Source organism: Papaver somniferum, unplaced genomic scaffold (genome assembly GCF_003573695.1).
Source record: "Papaver somniferum cultivar HN1 unplaced genomic scaffold, ASM357369v1 unplaced-scaffold_118, whole genome shotgun sequence".
NCBI classification, from domain to species: domain Eukaryota; kingdom Viridiplantae; phylum Streptophyta; class Magnoliopsida; order Ranunculales; family Papaveraceae; genus Papaver; species Papaver somniferum.
In genome coordinates this window covers 11,098,343-11,124,499 of record NW_020620825.1, presented here as the reverse complement: position 1 = coordinate 11,124,499, position 26,157 = coordinate 11,098,343, and the positions used below count along the sequence as shown (strand labels likewise).

Here is a 26,157-nt window from a genome sequence, read left to right as displayed (position 1 = left end):
AGCTCTCTTATACGGGATTAAACCCGATAGGCCTCCAAAGTCCAAACACCATCTCGCCCATATATTGACCCTCATTAGCTGAGTGATTTGAGTCATGGGCAGGCCAAAGTACCAAATTCGGGTCTAAAACCACTCCCGAAATTATCTAGGAATTACTAGTTAATCCAAAAAACTCAAGACCGATTATTGTGTAGTCCACCACGAGAACAAAATTATCCGCTGGTCCAAAAACATATTTTTGGACCAGAAAACTTATCTTTTAGTCCTATTCACGTGTGAGTGATATAAATTGCATTTTTCAAAAGCCAAAACTACCCTTCCGTAGAATAAGATGCATAACCAAATTCTATTTTACTTTCTCTGTAGCTCTTGAAGAAACCTCCGGGTATGAAATGAGGAAAATTTCTCACTGAAAAAATCAGAAAATCTCATCAACAACAGTGAAAAAGCTAAGCCCTCCACTAATCTCTCAAATTTTGATTTCAGGTATATTGTTGTTTCAAAATGAATTGTTCTAGAAATTTCATTTTAGGATTTACAAAAAAATCAAAATTGATTTTTTTTTTGGTTCATTTATCTGATTTGAAATTAGAGCGGAGATTTGTTATAAACGTTCTCATAGATTTTGTGTAAATTTTTTAATTTTTTAGTTAGTTCATCAAATTTGTCTTCTTCCAATAATACTATATCATTTGAACAGATCCAACAAGATCCGCGAAGACTTGATGGAAAACATAGTAATGTTACTTTCGATGAATTCCCTTATTATCTCAGGTAATAATCTTTTCATTTCCTCTGTTTTGATCACCTTCTTCTTCAATTTTCAAAATTTTTTGTTCAAAATTTTCATTTACAGTTAAATTTTAGACTCTTATGCTCAATTGGATTCCGATGGGGTTTTTTTACTTCGTAATTAATGACATGCAAACATATGAATCCTATTTATGATCATTATTTGCTAGTTTGATGCATTTACGACTTTGAGAATAACACAATGATATGTATAATGGTTGTTGTTTTTTCAGTGCAATTGTCCGAGTTTGTCCATTTTGGTTTTTGTAGCCATTCATTTAAAATATGTTTATCTTGTCCAAGTTATTGGATGTGAAGAATTTTTTTTAAATGATTTTGTTATGCTTGGATTTGTTAATTTGAGAATCTCTGTGCATTTTCATGTGTATATTTTTATATTTTGCTTGTAGTGGATTTTGGTTCCGAAAGAGTTGCTTTTAGCAGTTCTTATATGAATAAGTAAAAAAAAAAACTAATTGAGATTTTCTCCTTCAGATCCAGACATGTGCATTCGTATGTATGATCAAATGATACATATGTGTATGTACTGAATATAATATTCTCACTTGGAAAGTTTGTCATTCATTTCAACCTCCAAACTACATATCTATTAGGTTTTTACTATTGTGTTTTGTCAATTCAGTAGATATTTTTGTTTTCCCCAGTACATGTATATATGTAATGTAATATTTACTAGTTTTTACTAAGTACATACCGATATCTACTAGGTGTTTACTCATAACATATCAATATCTACTAGGCTTTCGTTTCTTATTTTCTTCGGTACATATTCATACGTACTGCAATTTTTTGTTTTAATTTTGAAAATTTTGGGTTTTTGTTGAAAAATTGTTTACAGACATGAATTTATGCTTATATCTTACAGCAGCTATGAACCTTTAAGGAAATGAAACTAATGATTTTGTATTATTGTTATTAGGAAGACGGGGGTTATATTTACCTTGATGTATAATATGCAGTCGTATCATTGAGGTTATGTTTACCTGAAATTGAGTTTCATAGGATTTTCGTTAGTAGGAATGTGGGGGTTTAACTGGTGAGTGGGTAGAAGCAATATACATGTTCAATGGAAGAATTTTTTGATGATTAGGCAGGTGGTAGTAGAGCCGAACTTAGAAACAACTGGTGCACAAAAGCTTGTTGTCTTTAGTACATGTATATATGTACTTTGATATTCATTTGAATTAGTGGTAGAGTGATTATTCTCAAAAATATTAAGGTTGTAGGTTATTGAACTGAAACCACTTGTTAAAGAGATTTAACTGATATACCATATTTTTTAGTAGCCTTCCTGAGTTTTCAGCGTCGTAAAATTATTCTGCTATATCATATGAGATTCATCAACTTAAAGAAGTTTGCAAATTTTGCTTATAATGTGGTAAAAATTTGGGTCTAACGCAGTTTGTAATTGCAGGAAAAAAAAAGAACCAATAGAAGAAAAAGAAGCTAAAGGGTGGTGTTGTAGACTCTAACAGATATATCAATATGTACCATATTTTACCCAGTACATATCGATATGTACCGGTGTCAATGCTAAGCTTTGACTCTTTGTGTCCTATAAATTTCTGTTGTCTGATATGTTATAAGTATCCATTTATTTCTAAAATAATGCATGCTCTCTCAATAGAATGATGTGATACCATGTACATCCTTCCAAGTGCTACTGTGAGTATTTAGACCATTAACCTCTCAAACTCTAAGGGTATTCTAGCTTAAACCCTTGCACACTGCTTGACAATTTTGATTCCAGAACTAAATATAGTTTCATTTTACCCTTTATTTTTGGTCACACTTTAGAAACTGTCTTTGGTTCTATGCATCATGTTTGTCTTGAATTAGATTTTTCATATAGTTTCTATGTATCTATAAGTAACACTAAACTGATTATGTTTTACTAATATGCAGTTGTTATCTAGTTTGTTTTACTCAGTATATTTCAATATCTTCAATACATGTGTATACGTGCTGCAATTTTCTGTTTTGATTTAATTATTTTTTTTGGGATTTTGTTCAAAAATTGATTTCAAATATATGAATTTCTTCCTATTATAGGGGTTATATCTTACAATAGCTATGAACCTATATGAGAGTGACCATTAGAAAGACATCTATTTTCTAAAGTTACCTGGTTAATTTATTTAGATATTGTTTTGTTTTTGCAGCTGAATTTTCTGAATATATCCAAGTAGTGGGTGGCAGATTGGTGGTGGTAGTAAGAACAAGGAATCTGCGACCTGTGGTCATAACAGATGGAAGCATTGTGGATGTTGTCCCGTCGTCAGATGCCCGCAGAACTCATGTTATGTCTCAGATAAATGCACAGTTTATTTATAGGAATGAAATACTCGCAAAATTTGTGGACATAAATATCTACTGCAGAATTTGTTCTATCTAGTAGTCTCCGGACTGCATCAACATTCTCCCTCATTTCTTTGCAAAAGCGACTCATTTTGATAGTGCACTTAACAATATGGGGGAATTTATTGCACTCTCATCATTCCTGCAGAAGTTGCACAATGACGTCCTTGTAAAATGGAGATCCATAGTTTCTAATGTCAGTCTTTCAGTAGTTCTGATACTCGGTACATATTGATATGTACTATGGTTTTACTCAGTACATATCGATATGTACTGCAGAATTATACAAAATATTAGAATCGCAAAGAAGAAGAAAACCAGAAACATCAACATAAATCGTTGGATGGAGTTGATTTTCGCATCTCCAAAGGGATGATATCTCTGTATCTTACTTGTTCATTCATGAGAGAGTACAATATCTGTAAACAATCCAAATTAATAGCTAAACTATACAAGATTTTCATTGTGTTGATTTTCTAGCATTCTTGAGAGTTCTATTTACGTTTATATTTTTTTTTTATATCCCTGGTATATAGTGATGAAGTGCATGTTATACAATAAAACAGACTTGATATTACTTGACAAATACTTGACATTATAACTACAAACTTCATTGTAGACATAATGGACAAAAAAGTGCGTACATTTTATCCAAAAATATGTTGTCATCTTCCTGCAAACAAACTAGGAACCCAATAAAAAAAAACAATCTAAAAGTACTAAAATCTTAATGTTCTCAAAACTTTGTTTCAGTCCTCCTAGTAGCTAGAAAAAATAAACACAGTTCTTCAACAATAAGTCCAATCATCAGTTCTTTCACATCTAAGTGCCCAAACTTTCAAACCTGCTATACTGACAAGTGAGTATAGCTCTTCTTTTTGCACTAAATCCTCTTGGGATACCCTTTTCCCAGATTTGTTTGTGCGACAGACATCTACTCTCACATCTTTCGTTCCCATGGCATTTTGCATAAGCTTCCTAAATATCCTTTGGTGCCATCTTCTTGCAGGTGTTGTAGTTCAAAAAGGTGGTCAGAGTTTAATATCATGATCATGTATAAATAATAAAATTATAGTTCATTCACAGGTATATCGTATGATCCATAACAACAAGCACATTACTTTAACAGAAATGTATGAAGGCACAATTCTAATGCAACAATTTTTTTCCTGAGCAAAATAACAAAGAGTTTTTTTTCTTTAGCAAGGTAATACATATGTAATCTGAGTATCCAGTAGTACCTATAAATATGTACTGATGGATCTTTCTTCTTTTGCTGGATTGACAAGAGTCACTAGCTTGTAAAGTTCTCGCATACTGATATGTAATCTGAGTATTCAGTAGTACCTATCAATATGTACTGATGTTTGTTCATGCATAAAAGAGGTTTTTTACACATTGAATGTCAATATGTATTGATATCTATTCAAGCATAAAGAGGTTTTTACACAGTACATGTCAATATGTTCTACATAATACATGCCAATAGTATAAATCATACAAACAACATTAATCTACATAATGATATGTACCAATGCATATCCAAGCATAAAAGAGGGTTGTACATGCCATATGTACTATTAGATTATACACGAAACACTAATTAACTATCCATATATATCCAAACAATACATATTGACACTTTAAGGTAATGAGAGTTGGTTGAAAACAAAGTAAGAAGAATACATCAAGTACATGGTGATATGTACTGATGTATGTGTACTTCAAAAGTATCTGTTCAACAACACTACATATCCATCAGTATTCGACAATACATATTGATATGTACCTGATGCATATGCAATCCAAGTATTCGCAATACATATTGATATGTAGCGCTGATGAATTCTACTTGTATTCAACAATACAATACATATTGCTATGTATTGTATTAACACATACTGCATATTATTTCTTTGGTATTCAAGGATACATATTGACATGTACTACATCAACGAATCACTTTTTCCTAAGCACATTTCGATATGTCCAAGCATAAACTATGCTAGGATTTTATACATTACATATCATCAACTAATCACTCTTTCCCTTACTACATATTTATATGTATTCAAGCATGAACTAAGGGTTTAGAAAAAATCTGAAAACTCCTAAATTTATATATGCCAAACTTGAAATTTTTTTGTGAAACTTCCAATATTCCACTACACAGACAAAAACCCCAAATTCATAGCAGTAACAATAAAATTAGTAATTTTGTAACAAAAATTTACAAAAAAAATACGAACCCTAAGAAATAAAACTTGAAGAAGATCAAAAAAATTACAACAAATACCTGTTAAATAGCTTCAAAATCTGTTATGCTAATTACAGTATATATTTATATGCATTGCACCAACGAATTGATGTTAATAGGAGATTGAAAACATTAATTTTTCGATTAGCATCAATTTCTTCAAGAAAAACTTGAAACTGAAAAAAACCCTAGTTTTGATGTAAAATTGAAATTGAAAAACTTAAAACATACCTTAATTATATATAAACCCATATCATAATCAACATCAATAAAATCTTCTTCATTAACATTAGTTTCTTCAAGAGTATCTAAGATCCACACGATTTTTCAAATTTTCCGTAACTTGTTTGATTTTTGATTGTTGTTTTTTTGAATCTAGGGTTTTGATTTTCTTTTCTCTGGAGAAGACTGAAAAATTGATGAAGAAGAAGAATGAAATGTCGATGAAAACAAGAAGAAATATGATTTTTTTTGTAGCGTGTTTTCTTCTCTTCTTGTGACACGCGTGTTATTAGGGTTACCTTGGTAATTTTATGCTTTTTGAAACTTTGTTGGACCAGCCAGCAAATATTTTATCCCGCTGGACTATATATTAATCCGGGTCGGATTTATTGGACTAAATAGCAAATTTCTCCGAAATTATTCCTTCCCGCTTGCCCATACACTGACCCAAACCCGAGTTCAAAAAAACCCGCTGAGCTGAAGAATCAGACGTTTTAGAAGCTGACTCAGAGATGAAAAGTGGATTTTCCACCCAACCCAATTGTGCGCCCCTATTAGATTGACTCCAACTTGAATTCTGGAGAATTTGAACTTGCATATGCGTAGCTTGTTCAACAGAATTTTCCATCTTTGAATTCTTCAGCTCAGGGGTACAGGAAGGTGCAGCATCATCGGTGTAATATTCTCCAGGAATAACCACCGCTGACCTAAGTCTAGGTTTGACCCAAGCTTGATCATCGGAAACTCCATGATCATGAACATTATGATGCTCTGCTACTGCATTTTGATTTGATTTCTGACGATAGGCAACATACCTAAGATGAGTGTCAAAATGCACCTTCCTGGAAGGGGTTATTTCTGATATCCATTCAATGGACAGCACCAAATTTTGAAACTTGACTACTGCTGGTATGTGTTTAATATCACAAGTAAACTGAACCTTACAGCAATTTAGCGTAGTAAAGTTCAAAGTATCTGAATGGATATCACTTAATACACCCCAAGGTGAGCAAATCACTGCAAAATTTAATTTATCCCATATATTAAATGGAAGCCCTCTGATGCCTATCCAGTGAGTAGTTTGTGAAGAAGCCATTGGATCAAAGCAAAATCAGACATGTTCCATTTTTTAACTATAACTTTTGATTTCCCACCCGTAGAATTAATGGTTGATGAAAAGTACTATGAAATTCAGCTGAAAGAGATTCGAAAAAAGCCATTTTCCCATTCACTGGACGTAGATTAAGAGATGTCCATTGAAAATGTTTTTGTATAGCTTTTGAAACAGTGTGCCAACCATTATGAAAATTGATCACTTCCACAGACATCCCAAGCAAGCCCGACTGATTAACGTTAACTATTCTCTGATGAGATTTAGTTAAGTCTGGGAAATCATTTTCTTTAAAAACTACCTGAGATTCTTTCTGCGTTTTTGGTGTTAAAAACTGAAAGAATCTCCTCCATATGCTTCCTTCATCCCCAGCCGGAATGGAAATAAATCTTGATCCTGCGATGGTTCTGTCTTTGAAATCTTCAAAAAACTACCATTTGAATTTGAAAGAACTTCCACCAAAAAAACTGCTTGATTAAATCTTCTACTCCATTTGTGATCTGTACTTGGAAATCTCCTCACTGCTTCCAAAACTGCATCAGTCGTCCACTTTTCCGCTTCTTCTGAAAAAATAAACCAGTTTGAAGTTCCCTTAAACCTTTCTAAAATCTTGAGTGCCCTGTCCCTCCATTAAAACTCAAATGTTTTGGACTTCAGAAAAAAAAGTTTTTGGTGCTGTAAACATTGTTCGAAAGAAAAATAATCAGTCTCCTTTCAATAAAATCTTTTAGTTACTATGAAGAAAATAAATGAAGAAAATAAAAGACGAATCAAAAAGAAAGCTCTACAAACCAATAAATCTCGGCCCCAAGGGGAAGGATCATAGATCCGTCCTTGGACGGCGGAGAAGTTCAGTTTGCACACTCCTAAACTGATTTGATCAAAAGATCAAAACGATTAGGAGGCTGAGTTTCAGAAAGAGATAGAATCGCCATGAAAAAAATCCTTTCAAGAATTTCGGAGAAGAGAGAAGGAAATTGTGTGGCAGCATTACTGATGCTTGGAAATGTGACAAGGTGGGGTGAGGTAACAAAAATCAGAAAAAAGGTGAAGGTAATTGGAATAGCGGACTCAGTGGCTAAGTTAATGATTCAATAACATGGAGAGACGGACATGGTACTCATTGGAGGGTTACTAAGTTTGGAGGGTTTAAAGGAAGGTGGCTTTCTGATCATTGTCATTTGTTGGAAAGAGTAAGCTATGTCAATCAGCTTGGGTTCGTAACCTCTTTAGTCCACCAAAACAAATCCCTACAGGCGTTACATCATTATCAGCATACCTTGCTGGAACACCATTACCTGGGTATCCTCCAATTGCAAGCACAGAAGCAGCACTTGAACCTGTTCAAGTTATTCTCCTTCATCATTCTCATAAACCCATCTATTGACAGTTTCTCTAACTTATGCACTCTGCACGACATCACTTTGCTCCTTTCCCATTTCGCTTTTCCTCTCGACCACTACAAACAGATATGATCAAAGACATCCAACTTTTCCCGAAGAGTATGTAGTGTAGTAGAATGTTAATCTACATACATATTCCAAGTACAGGTATAACAACTTATTAAATATATACGTCGACCTATCCATTTTTTTGCATGAGTAGTTAGCGTTCTCACCAAATAAGGATGTTTCTCATTGAAGGGGATTACTGGAGAAGCTATCAGTTAGGCGAAAGATCTGACTGGATAAGCTATCAGTTCTTTCAAGTACACATTCAAAGACTGCTTGAACTCGGCTAGCAATGCGGTGAGTGTGCCACTTTGATTTAGATTAAGAATGACATTGACATTTTCAATTTCCAGGTTATCCACTATATCTGCTCCAGCTAGTCTCTGATTTCCTCGTATTAACCATGTAGTATCAGTTCACGCAATTACAATGGACTTAAATAGTTAGAGCATCTCCAATGGGTTGTGGTGTGGTTCCTACGTGGTTGGAGTATGAAGACATCTTTAGGAACGATATTTCCTGCATTTTAGGAAGTTTTAAGAGGTGGAGAAATATCTTCTCCAACCGATATATTTGTTGATTATAATGTTATCCAATTGTATCTATATAATTGGTTACTCTTTCTTTTAATTTTTTTTCTTTTTTATAAACTGAAATAATGATATATATATATAAAAATTCAGTCATTTCAACTATTTAAAATTCTGTTTATTAGAAACCAATTAATTGTTCGTATAAAAATATATTTTAACATCATAGTTGTACACGATGCTTCGCTTTTGAGATTTAAGAAATCTCAAAGATTTCTTTTTCCGAATCAAAGTTTCTCGGTGTATGTAGTTAAAAGAAATTAATATTTGTCTCCAGAAAATCCACTTTGAGGCAGAAAACAAAAGGATAACTAACAGGGGGAAAAAAGTATGTCTTCAATCAATTGTATTTTGTATCAAAATAAAAACTTGCAGAGAAACTTGTCACAGGCGTAAAAAATTGATAGGAACAGTCGTTGGTCGTGGGGAGAACACAGAAAAAACCAAGTGAAGAAGACGATATGTGATTTTTTTTTGTGAAAAACTCTTAATTTTTAAATAAAAATGATGATTAGGATTTCTCACGTCCTCTAGGAGAACCTCTGAAAATAGAGGATGGCTTAGAGGATGTGTTAGTAACTGACTTGCCACCTAACCCTCACAATGAAGATCACATCTCCGTTGGAGAACGTTTTTTGAAAAAAATGGGAAAAATCTGAGGTGGCCTTAAATATAGGAGGTTGTTGTAGTCCCGTTGGAGATGATCTTAGGAATAAACCTTAGTGTGTTGATATGGTCCTCAAAGATTTGGAAGAAGTTTGACCCATCAGTGAAATTGAAAAAAAGGATTCCTGACTAATCTTTCTCCTTTGAGACCGTCTTTCTTGAGAAAATGTTGTAACAACCATCTGGTTGATTTTCTCTTGTTGCTTCACGATCTAGTGGATCAAAATCCACAATTACGTCCTATTACATTGGCTGACGGCCTCAAAGGAGAAGTAATTAGTTCACCAATATGAGACGGAATGGTAATGATTTCTATGTGCTCAACTTCCAGGTAGTCCACTAAAACTGCACCCTGTAATATCAGTTAAAAATGTAACATGCCGAAGTCAATTGTTTCAAAGGAAACAAAAAAATTTGATCCATAGATGGGAATTTGTTGAAGAATAAACCAAGATGCCATGAAGAAGATAAAAGGGATCAACTATGAGAGTTGATACAGTCAGAGTGGATCAACATGTATTGTTGATACAGTATGAAGAAAACAGTGTGGATCAACTTTGAGAGTTGACTGAGTATGGTTGGATCAACTGGTACAGTTGATACGAAGTGAATGGATCAACAAGTGTTGTTGATGCGCGGTACGTCATTTAGAAGTTTACTTGGGTTGCAAGTATTACTGGTTTTAAGAGTTTGTTTACGTAAGAATTGTCTAGAAGTTTCTTTGTTAGAGTTTGATTTTAGTTAGGAAAGTCCTTTTGCTTGAGAGTCAAGATTGTTAGTCATATAAATAAGCTGTTGAGCCATGGGTCGAATTACATCAATTGAAGAGAGTTTGTTTGAGTTATTCTTGTGTTAAGTTTTTTATTGAGTCTTTGATATCAGATTTTCTACATCTGGTATCAGAGCACTGGTATCAGGGTATGAGTTGTTGAGTTGAAGAAGATGACGAGTTTAAGTTCAATTAAGGTACCTGTGTTTGAAGGAAAAAACTTTGAACACTGGAGGTTGCAGATGGAGAATATTTTTATATACCAAGAGGTATGGGATATCGTGAAAGATGGTTATGCAGAACCAGCAGAAGGAGCAGTAGTTGAAGGAGCTGCGCTAATTCTGTTAGCTGAAAACAGAAAGAAGAATTCTAAAGCTACATATATTCTTCATCAGGGTATTCATGAATCACTTATGGATAGAGTTATCTATATCAAAGATGTTAAAAGAGCATGGGATGGATTGATGAGTTACTATACAGTATCTGACAAGGTTAAGAAGGTTAGGTTACAAACTTTGAAAAAAAAATATCAACTGTTGCGGATGGAGACAATTGAAACAATTTCAGATTTTTTTCTCAAAGACATTGAATATTGTCAATGAGATGAAGGCCAATGGTGATACTATAGAAGATTCATCCATTATAGAGAAGATTTTAAGAAGCTTGCCTGAGAAGTTTGAATAAGGTTACTGCCATAGAAGAATGCAACACAGTTGCAACTATGAATCTTAATGAGTTGTTGGGTTCATTACAAGCTTATGAACAAAGATTACAAGAGAAAATAGTTGTTGCAAAACAAGTTGAAGAGGCACTTCAGAGTCAAGTTAGCTGGAGAAACAATCAAGGAAAACCTAATGCTGGAGGTTTTCAAGGAGGATACAATAATGGAGGGAGATCAAATAATGGGAGTTATAGGAAGCCATTTGATAGATCAAAAATACAGAGTTATAATTGTGGATATTTTGGACATATTGCTACTGAGTGTCCAAAACCAAGAAAGACAGTTGCTAATAATTACAAAGCAAATTTCAAAGCTAATATTGCAGAAAGTCAAGAAGAAGAAGAAGAAGGATGAAAACATGTTACTTGCATGTCACACAGCAGAAGAACAACCACAACTTAAGTGGTATTTAGATACTGGTTGTAGCAATCATATGTGTGGAAGAAAAGATTTATTTGATAAGCTTGATGAGTCTGTTAGATCAACAATAAAGTTTAGTAACAGTTCTACAATTCCATTTATGGGAAAAGGAAGAATTGGAATTGTTCTTAAGAATGGTTCAAAAGCATACATCATGGATGTATTTTATGTTCCAGGTTTACATCAAAATTTGCTGAGTATGGGTCAGTTGTCTGAAAGAGGATATTCTATGAATATTTATAATGGTTTATGCTTCATCAGAGATAGAAGAAGAAGGTTGATAGCTAAAGTTCAGATGACCAAGAACAAGTTATTTCCTTTGAATATTCAACATCAAAAAGAAAGCTGTTACAGTAGCAGTGTTCATGATGATTCTTGGTTATGGCATAAGAGGATGGGACATGTGAACTTTAACAGTTTGCAAACTTTAGCAAAGAAGGAGATGGTGTCAGGATTACCCTTTATTGAGGTACCAAAATCAAGATGTGAAAATTGCATCTTTGGCAAGCAGCACAGAGATCCATTCCCAGTCAACAAAGCTAGAAGAGCTGATCAACAATTGGAGATTGTTCATAGTGATCTGTGTGGTCCTATTGAAGTAACTTCACATGGAGGTAATAATTATTTTATAACTTTCATTGATGATTTTAGTAAAAAGGCATGGGTTTATTTGCTTAAACAAAAGAGTGATGCATTTCAAGCTTTTAGAAGTTTCAAAACTTATGATGAGAAACAAATTGGTAAGAGTATCAAGATCTTAAGAACTGATAGAGGCAAAGAATATACTGTTGTTGACAAGTTTATGGAAGAGCATGGCATTCAACATCAACTAACTGCAATATATACACCACAACAAAATGGAGTTGCAGAGAGGAAGAATAGAACCATAATGGAGATGTCAAGAACTATAAGAAGAACAAAAGATTTACCAAAACGTTTTTGGGGTTATGCAGTTGACACAGTTGTGTATTTACTCAACAGATGCCCTACAAATAGTTTGAACAACATAACACCAGAAGAAGCTCGGAGAGGTGTAAGACCAAGTGTAAGACATTTGAGAATTTTTGGGTGTATTGCATAAGCACATGTACCCAAAGAACTAAGAAAGAAATTGGATGACAAGAGTGAGAAGTATATCCTTGTTGGTTATAGTTCAGCAACCAAAGGATATAAATTATACAACCCAGAAGCAGGAAAAGTGCTTACAAGTAGAGATGTGATCTTTAATGAAGATTCAAAATGGAACTGAAATAATGGATCAACAACGAATGTTGATCCACATAACACTGGATCAACAATGAATGTTGATTCAAATAATAATGCATCAACAAGGAATGTTGATCCACCTACTGCTGTCAGAACAGTTCCAATTGTAGTTGAAGAAGAAGTACAAGCTCAAGACAATGTTGAAGAACAACATGAGGAAGCAAGAACTGAATCAATAACACAACAAGAAAATAGAAGACCAAGAAGAAAATATATCATACCTGATAGGTTGAATGATTATGTTTTAACAAGAGATGATGAAGATGATGATAATGTAGTGAACTTTACATTGTTTGGAGATTGTGATCTTGTAGCTTATGAAGAAGCTTGTAAAGAACAAGGTTGGATTCAAGCCATGAATGAAGAATTGGAGTCAATAGAGAAGAATAATACTTGGGAACTAACAAAACTTCCATCAGGTAAGAATCCTATTGGTGTTAAATGGGTTTTCAAAACAAAATACAAGTCAAATGGTGAAATAGAAAGACTGAAAGCAAGGTTAGTTGCTAAGGGTTATAGACAGAGACAAGGAGTTGATTATTCAGAAGTATTTGCACCAGCTGCAAGACTTGATACAGTATGGATGATCATTGCTTTAGCTGCACAAAAGCATTGGAAGATATTTCAGATGGATGTGAAGTCAGCATTCTTGAATGGAGTATTGGAAGAAGAAGTTTATGTAGAGCAACCAGCTGGCTACATTATGGAGGGGAAGGAGAATAAAGTATACAAGCTAAACAAAGCTTTGTATGGTTTGAAACAAGCACCAAGAGCTTGGTATACAAGAATAGATTCTTATTTTCTCAAGAAAGGTTTTACAAGATGTCCACATGAACATACTTTGTATTTGAAAGATGATGGTCTTGGCAATCATATTATAGTGTGTTTATATGTGGATGATCTCATATTTACTGAAAATAGTTCTGAGATGATCAAAGAATTCAGGATATGACAGATCTTGAATATGGTGAAGGAGTTTGAGATGACAGATCTTGGTTTGATGTCATATTTTCTTGGTATTGAAGTTCAACAAACTGAAAGAGGAATTTTTATTAATCAACAAAGGTATGCTGAAGGAATTTTGAAGCGTTTCAAGATGGATAATTGTAATCCAATTTTAACACCAGTAGAAGAAAGACTGAAGTTGACAAAAGATGGATCATGAGAGCTTGTGAATTCAACAAATTTTAAAGGTCTTGTTGGATGTTTAAGATATTTGACTGTTACAAGTCCTGATATCATGTATGCAGTTGGGTTGGTTAGTAGGTTTATGAAAGCTCCTAGACAATCACATTTACAAGCTGCAAAACGTATTCTGAATCATGTAAAAGGAACAACAAGCATGTGAATCTTTTATACCGTCTTAGAAGATCCAAAATTAGTTGGTTTCACTGATAGTGATTGGGATGGAGATACAAATGGAAGAAAGAGTATTTCTGGTTATGGATTTCAGTTGGGAACATGATGTTTCTCTTGGTCATCTGAGAAGCAACAAGTTGTTACATTATCTACAACAGAAGATGAGTATATAGCTGCTAGCAATTGTGCTACATAAGTTGTGTGGTTGAGAATGATGTTGAAGTCATTGTTTGAAAAACAGACGACACCAACAACAATAATTTGTGATAACAAGTCTACAATTTCATTAACTAAGAATCCTGTGCTTCATGGAAGGAGTAAGCATATTGATATTAAATATCATTACATCAGAGAGCTTATCAGTAACAAAGAGATAGTTGTGGAGTTTTGTGAGAGTGAAGAGCAAGTGGTTGATATTTTCACCAAGTCTTTGAAGTCTAATACTTTCATTTACTTACGTGGAAAATTGGGAATGATTAACAAAGAGTATCTTTGTGACGGACCAAAAAATTTACCTTATAAAGGGTCGATTTTCAACCCGACTAGCAGAGCCAAACCCCTGGTACGTCACTCATAGGATAAGTAAAAATATAAAAGAAATATATATAACAAAATGTTATCCAATTTAGAAATCTAGTAACTACAGATGCAAAGCCCATGGCAGGATAGAAAATGCATCTCGAAAATCACTTATCGTAGTTCTATCCAAATAAACAATTTCTTAACATTACTGAATACCATAAGAAATAAAATCATAAAAAATAGCAATTCGAGTAAGCATAGGTTCACTAAAATTTTTAGAAGAAAATGGCGAGCACAAGTATTATGGCAGACAATTCATACATAGGTTTGCATCTGGATCCAAGTAAAAATCCCACCGCTAGTATTACTTAATTTCAATCAAAAAATGGGAGGGATAATATGTAAAGAGAAAACATATCAAGCAGTCTCTTCATAGAATTAGGCTAAGTTAGTGGTCGCTTGTACACCTCTTTTAACAGTAGGGAACAATGCAAGTATACATGAGAAGAAAAAAAGACCAAAATGGAAATTAATTAACATATACTAAAGCGTGCCAATGCATTAACATTCCAAGAAATGTAAGTTCCATAAGAGGATCTGTGTACATCGAACCTAAACCGACCTTAAAGACTTTACAGACTTAATCCAAGCATATCATTTTTTTGTCAAATAAACAGCCATTATTATACACATCAAAAACATGGCGGTATCCGCAAATGAACGACAAGAAAATGGACATGGAAATTTGTAAAGCAAACCACACCAGCAGCCCCGTGATATACATATTATGCTAGCAAAATACTAACTTTTGGCGCGCTACAAGCCTGTCGTAAGCTCTCCTCAGCTTACTGCTGCAAGCTCCGGTCGTACTCTGTGGAAAACAAAACCAAAACGGGGTGAGCCACAGCCCAGTAGAGGTTACGGAAATAACGTACCTAAAGATAAAACCAACTTAACATAAATCAAAGTAAAGGAATGAGCATGTCCACATTCAGAAATACATAAATCTCAACAAATCCGCATTCATTCGAAATAGTAGAAATGAATTATTTGTCAACCGATGGTGAAGAAATTCACGTATGCTACTAGTGAGGACCAGTCTCTAATGTTAGGATAGTCAGGATATCAGCCACCGTCCCGGACGGTCTTCCGCGGGTATCCACATTTGTGGGATGCCCCTCTGGGCCTAACAAACTCACCTGTAGCCTTTCAAAATACTTCAAAACATGCTCAATCAACGATTACGACAAAGTGCAGTAAACTCCAAGGTAAGACCATGCTCCGAAATCAAATTCAGTTAACCCAAACCATCAAATTATAAAAAGAACTATACCATAGCGTAGGATTAGATAGTAAAAGACATCAAGACCAACCAGTCATTTTAGTGCATCAACTACAGTAGAAGATCAACTACGAGTTAAATGTGGCGTGTCGAAATGGTAAATGATATACACCAAAGGCAGAAAACAAGAAATAAGCTTGATCAAGGTACAAGGCAGTTTTAAGATTGTTTTTAAATAATTTTCCTTTTCAAGGAAACTACGCAAAATTGAGATCCATGAAAGACCAACAAAATTAAACCAATTCCTTGTCAATCTGCAGACAAAAATGATAAATGTCCTAAATGATTTGAGTGGAGTTTTAAGCGACCAGAAGACTTGTGTGCTCCATGTGAACAGAGTGTAATGAATAATGATAGCCAAAATGTAAAGTAAACAGAGTGCATAAAATCAGCGCATCCCATCTAATCAAACTAAGTCTGCTAAAAACAAACTAAATAATTTACTGACTCGAACTCATTTTTGTAATACAAAGCATTTCTAAGATTGGTAAAGAGTCAAGTGTTTGATTTAAACATAGTAAAATCCTCAAACAATGAGTTGCATAATAATGGTAGTATTCCCTTAAAAGTTGGTTGTTGTTCAAAAGGGTTTAAAAGAATTGCTCTGGTGATATAACGAAATGCAAATCATTAGCTTCTAAATTCATACTGCATGGTAGTGAAAAGAGTAAAATGGGAAACATTAATCAAACAATTTTTATCTCCCTTTCAAATACGTATCTCGTGGAAACATTTTCACAAACAAGTCATAGGCAACTATATAAATCTAATACAAGACTTAAATCCATGTTTGAAAACATTACTTAGATTTGTAGAAAGCAATTTTAATCTCCAAAAATCATTTATACATTTTAAAACAAATTTAGTTCCGTTCACAGTGAAAATGTGGGATTTTCGAACCAAGTACCTTGTCAAGTAAAAATGCAGACAATTTGAAGGAAGTTTGCAGACAAAATTTCTTAAATGCCTGATTAACAAAACGACCCAAACAATCAATTCCATCATTGCAAAAATGGTTAAACAAATTATAAAATGTTCCAAAATCAGGACATCGAAATAAAGAAGGCATCGACAACAAAAATGAAAGACACCCCCTACCTCAATTGTAACCAGTGATCCAAGAATGGATCAGCAAATCTCAATGAAAGAATCGAATTTTCCTTCGTTTGGTCGCAGTAAAGCAAATGGAATAAACGAGAAAGTGAATATCAGAGGAAAGGCTAGCATCTGGGTTTTGACGGAAAAAGAGAAAGAAAAAGAAAAATTCTTTAACCTCTCTTAAACACGTGTTATCCATGCTCAGTGTTTCTAGAATCTTCCTTACTTTCTACTAGACATGCACCCTAGAAATACTAAGGGACATCCTATTTAGTTTAAAACACCTATACTTTAGTTTATGGCACTCATCACGTCCATATGCACCCTATATTAGGATCGTACGTGCACTCTATACAATTTTAGCTTTCCACTAAAATGAGTTCAATTCAGGTTCGGATACGAATGGGGATTTTTAGTGGTGTTCCAATCTTGGTTTAAGGGAGAATTGAAGAATAAATCAAGATACTATGAAGAAGATAAAAGGGATCAACTATGAGAGTTGATACAGTCAGAGTGGATCAACTGGTACAGTTGATACGAAGTGAATGGATCAACTAGTGTTGTTGATGGGTGGTACGGTATTTAGAAGTTTACTTGGGTTGCAAGTATACTGGTTTTAAGAGTTTGTTTACGTAAAAATTGTCTAGAAGTTTCTTTGTTAGAGTTTGATTTTTGTTAGGAAAGTCCTTTTGCTTGAGAGTAAAGATTGTTAGTCATATAAATAGGTTGTTGAGCCATGAGTTGAATTACATCAATTGAAGAGAGTTTGTTTGAGTTATTCTTGTGTTAAGTTTTTCATTAAGTCTTTGATATCAGATTTTCTACAGAATTCCTTAATTCAAATCACTTATATCCTGTTACTATCTTATAGCCTTTCAATTTGTCTGGGAAGGTTCGATTTGCGGGAGAAATTGAAGAAGGAATGCCTGATTATCCCTATTCTTTCGCCTGCGAGACCGTCTTTTTTGAGAAATTGCTTGTAACGCCTGTCAGGTATATATTTTCTGCTGCTTTTGTTACTTCGTTTTCTTACTGATTAAGGCCTACGGTCTGCTCGACCGAGAATAGGCTTGTGTCTGTTAAATTTGGTAAAGACTTGCGGATATAAAATGTTGATCCAACAATTGGCACTCGAATGAATGATTTTTTAGGGACCATGGTTTCTTTGGGGGACCATGGTCTTATTAGGCCAACCTCCCTATACTTATAAGGGGTGTCCTAAAATTAGGTAAATACACATTTACCATTTACTTTAATTTAAATTAAAACTAATATAATAATATTATAAATCTAATCATATACATCTAATCTAAATGAATCTATTATCAAAATCAAAATCAAAAAAAAATTAGGAGGGGAATAAAAAAAAATTAGTTTTGAAAAAAATAATATTCTCTTCTTCTCTCTTTCCTTGACGTTCCTCGTTCGTTTGAAAATTATTCTTTTCTCATGTACTTCTCTTCTTCCACATTACTTTTAATTAAATATATATCATCAAAATAGGGTTCATATGGAAGTTACAGTGCCTTGTTCGGTTAGGACGCGTTTCACAAAAATCCTAGTTTCTTAACCGAACTTCCTGAAAGGAAGAACACGAAGAACAATGCGGTTCAATAGTATTTAAAGTTAGGTTACCGAACTGCGAGTTCGGTTGGTTCGCAAAAAATTCTAAAACTAGTTAGTAACCGAACTCTACCCATAATACAAGGAAAAAAAAACAATGTAACCGAACTATGTTATTTTTCCCACTATGTTGAGTTATGATTTAACCGAACTTTTCCTACTCTGTTCGTTTGGTTCGCAAAAAATTCTGAAACTATCTAGTAACCGAACTCTACCCATATTACAAAAAGAAAAAAAAAATCCAATGTAACCGAACTGTGCTATTTTTCCTACTATGTAGAGTTTCAATTTAACCGAACTTGTCCCACTATGTTCGGTTTGTTCGCAAAAAATCTTGACAAACCGAACTCTTCATTAATTGCATACATGTGGAGTTCGGTTAGATATGTTGTTGCGTTAAAGTTTGCGAACCAACCGAACATGATTTTGTAAATCCATAAACAAAGTTCGGTAACATGTCTGTTAACCGAACGACTAAAAACCTCCATTAAAGTGCGAGTTCTGTAACCTGCGTGTTTGAAAAAAGTAACCGAACTACACTTTCTAATGAGTTCGGTAACCTGTTCTTCACATAAGGTAGCCGAAAAAGCCCAAATCTACTCTAAAAATTTACATTTTTTTGAAAATTTGGAGCAATTCAACCAACATTATCTAAGTTTGAAGCATACCTGGATACCCAAATACTCTTTCTCCGGTTGTGGTTGGTAAAATCGATCGTTTTTCATGTTTTCCTTCTTCATCTTTTTTAACTTTAATCTCTCAATAATTCTACTTCTTTTATAAAAAAAACCCATCTGATTTTTTAATGTCACTAATTATCTTTAACTTAATCATTGCACTAATCATTACACTAATCATTACACTAACTATTATTAACACTAACTAATCATTATCCAAAATTAATCAGGAGGATAATTTAGATATTAATATAAATATCTAGATAAGAGGTGACCTAGATTTACTTCTACTGTCTTACCAAAAAAAAATCATAATCCCAAAAAATCGTTCCACTCGAATAGCAATGGGGTTGGGGTTGGTGGGTTTACCTAATGGTCTCATGTCTAACAAGCATGTCAACCCAGCTCGACTTGTTAGTCCGAGATTAGGCTTGATTTCAGCAACAGGTATGTCCAATTTATTTCTAATTTTCTATACATATCTTGGAACCCATCTTTGTCAAGTTCCTTCGTATTTAACAAGACTTGTTGTCTCTTTGCCCCCACTCTTCTGGTCTTTCCAAGCACTACCATCATAATTGCATGACTTCATTTTTAGAGCGTACACCCGAACATAATATGGTAGTCTACTTGGGAATCAAGAGTAACACACTGTTAGAGCATCTTAGCTTTTTTGCGGATGCATCGGTGGATTATATTGAGATTTGGGGAGAGTCGAAGCACTAAAAGAATCTATGATTCTCTCTCAAGATGGTTTCATTGTCAAGGTCAGACAAGGGCAATTGAGCATTCAGAATGGCCATCTCAACGGGATGTCAGAACTCCTTGGTTGCAGCAACCTGAGACGGGGATTCCACCTGGGACAAGGGAGGGACATCTCAATGGGCAATTGGGCATTAAGTTCAGGTATGGAGTTTTCATTTGTTGGTTTGTTAAGCTGACAACATACTTAGAACTGGGAGAGATAAATGATTCATAGGAAAATGCTTGGTATATATAAAAACATAAGAGTCCAGCACAAATTGGCAACAAGGAATGATGATTTATTGATACTGCTGCACTTTTATTTCATAAAAATACATCTACATTAGCGTTTGATCACTTAAGTAATTGCATCTTACCTGTCGAGGAGAAAAAACCCACTGCTTAGATCTTGTTATACATCACTGATGAAAGTGGTAGAAGGAGGAGGTTTCCTAATAAGTTTAATCTGTTTAAACCCGTAAGCAATTTCAATCAGCTTTGGTTCTGAACCTCTTAATCCTCCGAAACATATTCCAACAGGCATTCCATCATCCTCATACCCTGCTGGAACGATAATTCCAGGATGTTCTCCTATTGCAAGCACAGTAGAAAAACTATTTCCTGGAATGACGACTGCATCTGAGTTATTCTTAATCATCTTACTCTTGAACCCTTCATTGTCAAGTTTCTGCATATTTAACAGTGCTCCTTGTCTCTCTGCCTCGTTTCCACTGGTCTTCTCAGCGTCTATCATTGTATTTTGATCATAGACATCAGTCATTTCCTGATCATGCATGATTGGCACCATTGCTTTTAAGTATCAATTTAACTCAACAAATGTAAAAGAGGAAAATTAAGTTAAGCATCCCTTAGTAGGGATGGTCAGTTGGTAACTTATTCTATTAGCAATTTGAAAGCTCGCCCCGCTGATGTCATATTAGGGATGACTTGTGGACTGCGTTATGGATGTTATTAATAGCACTAAGAAAATGTTAAATGAGAACTTTGACATGAAATACTTTGGCCCCGCTGATGTCATATTAAGGATGAAGATTAGAAAAACTTCTAATGGCTATAGTATGAGTCAGTCTCATTATGTTGAATCCATACTTAAGAAATATAATCAGTTTGACTGTAAACCTGTTTGCACTCCATATGATTTTTCTTGCAAACTCATGAAGAATAAGGGTGTAGGTGTTAACCAACTTGAATACTCGAGAGTCATAGGAAGTATGATGTATTTGATGAATTGTACGAGACCAGACATTGCTTAAGCTGTGAGTAGGTTAAGCAGGTATACTTGTAATCCAGGGCAGAAACATTGGGATGCACTTAATAGAGTGCTAAAGTACTTGAAGTACATAATGACCTTTTGTTTGAATTACGAAGGGTATCCGGCCGTCCTTGAGGGATTTTGCGATGCGAACTGGATAGCAGACTCAGAGGAGTCTAAGTCTACGAGTGGATATGTATTCACTCTAGCAGGTGCGTCTGTATCTTGGAAGAGTTCCAAACAGACATGTATAGCTCGCTCAACTATGGAGTCGGAGTTTATTGCGTTAGATAAAGCAGGAGAGGAGGCCGAATGGCTAAGAAACTTTTTAGAAGATATTCCTCTCTGGCATAGGCCTGTGCCAGCTATATCTATACATTGTGACAACAAATCTGCAATAGGTAGAGCTAAGAATAGCTTCTACAATGGAAAGTCTATACATATGCATAGAAGACATGATTCTTTGAAATTACTATCTTCCAATAACAAGGTTTCAAATGAGACAACTAATTTATGGTAGGTAAAGGTAAACACTATCAGAGAATTTCATTCTCTGTCCCTTCCCTATGGTGTTGATGTGATAGTGTGACTGCATGTGGAGGATGACTTTTAATTAAGTCTTAATGAGTTCTATAGTTTCAATTTAAGATTTAAGTGGGGTGTAGCAGTAAAAACTCTTGATGGAACTCACCTATCTGAATGAGGAAGTGGATCGCTTCCAATGAGAATGGAGCCGATTCTCTAAAGCATTTTGAGAAACAGGATATGTCCAGGGCCAAAATGGACAAAACCACACAAACTTAGCAACACTTGGAAGATATCATGCATGGATGTTATTAGAATTACACCAAATGCTAGCAGTTCAAGACATAGTTCACTGTCTAGCTAGTAGTTCCGGTAACTTCTCTCTAAGCAAGGTTCAAGACCTCATGGACACCTTTGCCTAAATGGTATTTTCCGTACCCTGATTTTTCGTTTTTTACCGAGATTTCTTTCATGTGGGGGATTGTTGGAGAAAATGAGTTATTTAATAAATGATTTTTTGGTCTTGGTGTGGATTGATCTCATGAGTGGGTAACTTGTATTGTGCGGCGCTTTACTTCCATCCCCGTTGCTGAGTTTAAGAGTGGGTAACTTGTATTGTGCTAATACAAGTTATATCGGGCAGCCTTATCCTGGACACATCTTCGCAAGTTGGGGTTTAGCATTACTTTAGAGTATACCCGCGAACTAATGTGTTAAGGACAGCTTGTTGAACCTGTGATTCTGCCCTCATCAATTTGTTCGTGGTAGAGTTTTTTGATACGGTTCTTTATATTTATTGTTTGATACATCTGACGTTTCTTCTATTGTTACAAGACTCTAACAGTTTTAACCCAAAGTGAAGGTCAATCTCAATCAATTGAAGAAATTAACCAACAAAGTGAAAACCCAATGCCTGAAAATGACCAAGTATACTTCTAAATTAGTCCCAACTAGCTTTTTGTTGCTCAAATATGTAAAAAAATTCAATTTCTTACATTTTCAGAGCTAATTACGGTTGGCATTTTGCTCGTAACCAACCGTAATTCATAGTTACGGTTCGACCCATGCCCATGCGCGTGTACCAAGCACCAAGTTCGTGTCTACTTGAAATTATTTTTTGCAAGTTTTTAACTTGATAAATAATTTATTTAAGAGTTTTATTTATGGAAAAATTCCTTTTTGTGTTTAATTGTTTTACAAGAAACAAAACTCGTTTTATAAGAAAAAACCTAAACCTAACTTGATTTCCAAGTTAATTTTCCTATAAATACAACTCGAAAATCTCTTTTCAAAACACACAAGCAGCGACCATCTCTAGGTCTACTTTTCTTCATCTTCTTGCTTTTATTTTCGTGCGGCGTTTTACTTCCATCCCCGTTGCTGAGTTTAAGAGTGGGTAACTTGTATTGTGCTAATACAAGTTATATCGGGCAGCCTTATCCTGGACACATCTTCGCACGTTGGGGTTTAGCATTACTTTAGAGTATACCCGCGAACTAATGTGTTAAGGACAGATTGTTGAACCTGTGATTCTGCCCTCATCAATTTGTTCGTGGTAGAGTTGTTTGATACGGTTCTTTATATTTATCGTTTGATACATGTGACGTTTCTTCTATTGTTGCAAGACTCTAACAGTTTTAACCCAAAGTGAAGGTCAATCTCAATCAATTGAAGAAATTAACCAACAAAGTGAAAACCCAATGCCTGAATATGACCAAGTATACTTCTAAATTAGTCCCAACTAGCTTTTTGTTGCTCAAATATGTAAAAAAATTCAATTTCTTACATTTTCAGAGATAATTAAGGTTGGCATTTTGCTCGTAACCAACCGTAATTCATAGTTACGGTTCGTAAAAGATAAACTATCAACCGTGACTAGTTAAATTTGGGGAAAACCCAATTGTAAAACCAGTTACGGTTGGTAACTAAATGCTCGATACGGTGAGTTACGATTGGTAAACAAATGCTCAATACCAACCGTAACTGAAGAAAATTCTCAGATGTAAGAACATACGGTTGGTAATTGAACTATTACCAACCGTAACAACATCAAATTCTCCAGTTACGGTTCGTAATAGAGTTAAAATCAACCGTAACTCACATAAACCCAGAAATCTGAATTTCAATTTTCACCTAAAACCCTAATTTCTGATAGAAATTAAACTTAAATCGAACAAAATAAACTAAACCCTAACTGGGTTTTTCATAACATACCTCATATAAGTCAGTATACTTGATTAATTTTTGAATCGCTGATTAATCGAAGACGATGAAATTTTGAGTTTTAATGGAGGTTACGGTTGATGGGAGGAGAAGAGAAGAAGAAAGAAAACAAATTTTCAATTTAGGTTTGATTTAGGTTAAAATATGGGGAGGGTAATCTAGACAATTTACAAAACCATTTGGACACCTCCTAACCAACAAGAGGGACACTATTATCACGCTGCCGCCCCTTTAATAAACCATGCCGCTCCTATAACAAGATACTTTATTATGGATAGTGGTGGAATGACAAGGGCACTGGAATGACAACAAAAAGGAGAAAAGATGGACGGAATGAATGGTGAAGAAGCTGCAAAGTCCTCGTTTCGTTGGCTAGATGGTACGCCATGACCAGCAAACGGATGAGCAAAGTAAATTCTTATATGTTTACTTTTATAGCGGAACTTTAACGGGATTCCACTTCAATGTGACCATGCTAATAGGTATGGTTTCTAGATCGTCTGGCTTCTGCATCAAAGCATTTAGCTTCTTTGGTTCCCAATTTTAGCTTGAAAATATTACTCACATTTGAGAACTTGTTTCCATGTGCTTTTCTCATGTGAGTCTATTTCCAGTTGGATATGTGGTACGGGTTTCAAATTTGAGTACAATTTCATTTAACTGCTTCTTGGAGTGGCTCATTCATGGTAAAAAGTACTCACGTAGGTGAAGACGGCAGTGCTTGTAGTAGTTTTTTTTCTTCTTTTTTTCCAAAAAGATAATTCACTTTATTGATAATAAGGTACCGTTATTTTCCTGAATTGGTCGGTACAAAGTTACATATTCATTCCAGAGTTGGATATGCGGATAAGTTAAAAGTGACCATAAGTTGTGATCTGTCCATGCATGTTTGATCGTATACTTGTTACAAAAAGGGGCTAATTTTACAGCCCATATTACATTTTCCGTCAATACTAAGGTAAAATCTTGAGCTATAAAGTTGATGTCAAACTTGTCTTTGTTACCAAAATCTGCACTAATTTTGTATCTCTGTTTTCGAGCTTTTGCATACATTCCTACCGGCAGTAACAAGGTTGGTTCTGAATCGCTTTTAAAAAAAATTCTGTGTCCACCCCAATGTGCTTCCCATTGGAAAGCCGCTTCAGCTCCATCTTTTTCTAATTCTTCTCTTGTGGTACAGTCTGCATAGAAACCACTGGCTTCACTAGTTGTACCTGTATAATCACATAAAATCAGACCAATTCCCACTTTTGTTGTATCATCCAACCTAACCAAAGCAATATTAATTGTGATTGCCAGATTTTCTTTTTCCTGTATGATGTTAGTCTGTGAAGTCCAACTTCTAAGGGAAGTAGTAATCTGTAGAGTTTTCATCTGAATTTGGGTTATAATGAAGGTCATTCATTATATTGTTCCCTGGTTTGTTGACAGCATTATAACTATTGATGAATTGGATGATACTATTTGCTGTTACGACACTATTTTGCCTTTTTCTGTTTAAATACTACCTTTCACCTCGCTTTCCATATGAACCAGATTATAGAGCTACACAGAACATGCCATTCAATATCATATTCACCTCTTTGTGGGTTATCAAAGCATTCAGTAAGCCAATCATGAAAAGAAACATAATCATTTCTAATATAACCCATATCTAGGTTAAAGTCCATCCGTACCTGAGTGGCAAAGTTACATTGTAAGAACATATCAGTAAGTATTTCTTGATTTTCATTACACAGTTTACATGTTGTTTCCGTGTCAGGTAGGATGGCAGCTATTCGCATACTATTTGGTAAGATTGAATTAACCGCCTTCCAAATGAAATTCTTAACATCCAGAGTGGTTTTCATAGTCCATATCTTTTGCCATTTTTTATCAGCATAGTCACTAGAGTTTAACCGATTATAAAGGGATTTGACTGAGAACGTACCTTTCGCATTTAGCATCCAACTTGGTGTATCCAACTTATCCTCCACAGGTATTCTGATTTGCATTATTTTTCCTACAGTTTCGGAGTCAAAGCATCTAGCTAGTTTTTCTGGGTCCCAACTTTTATGATTCGTCATTAAATCACTCACCTTCTTTAGATCATTACTGGCTGTATTTGGTTTGTGCATAGGAATCTTT

At 34.6% G+C, this 26,157-nt stretch overlaps 1 protein-coding gene and 2 long non-coding RNA genes across 4 annotated transcripts; 1 reads left to right on the top strand and 2 right to left on the bottom strand.

Annotated features, from left to right (window-relative positions):
- The first annotated feature begins 368 nt into the window (after positions 1 to 368).
- Positions 369 to 3,592, top strand: LOC113330396. 2 transcript variants are annotated; one of them, XR_003350239.1, is made up of 3 exons: positions 369 to 486; positions 701 to 774; positions 2,976 to 3,592. It is a non-coding gene; the product is annotated as an uncharacterized LOC113330396 (long non-coding RNA). The 2 variants fall into 2 exon arrangements; XR_003350240.1 differs by lacking the exon at positions 2,976 to 3,592 and adding an exon at positions 2,228 to 2,933.
- An 11,446-nt stretch (positions 3,593 to 15,038) lies between these two features.
- On the bottom strand, positions 15,039 to 17,100 carry LOC113330661. Its single transcript, XR_003350410.1, has 2 exons — positions 16,966 to 17,100; positions 15,039 to 15,396 (listed from the first exon to the last, which is right to left on the bottom strand). It is a non-coding gene; the product is annotated as an uncharacterized LOC113330661 (long non-coding RNA).
- A 3,321-nt stretch (positions 17,101 to 20,421) lies between these two features.
- On the bottom strand, positions 20,422 to 20,817 carry LOC113330492 (probable amidase At4g34880). The gene has a single exon (XM_026577297.1). The coding sequence runs from the start codon at positions 20,815 to 20,817 to the stop codon at positions 20,422 to 20,424; it is 396 nt and encodes a 131-aa protein (XP_026433082.1).
- Between the last annotated feature and the right edge of the window lie 5,340 nt (positions 20,818 to 26,157).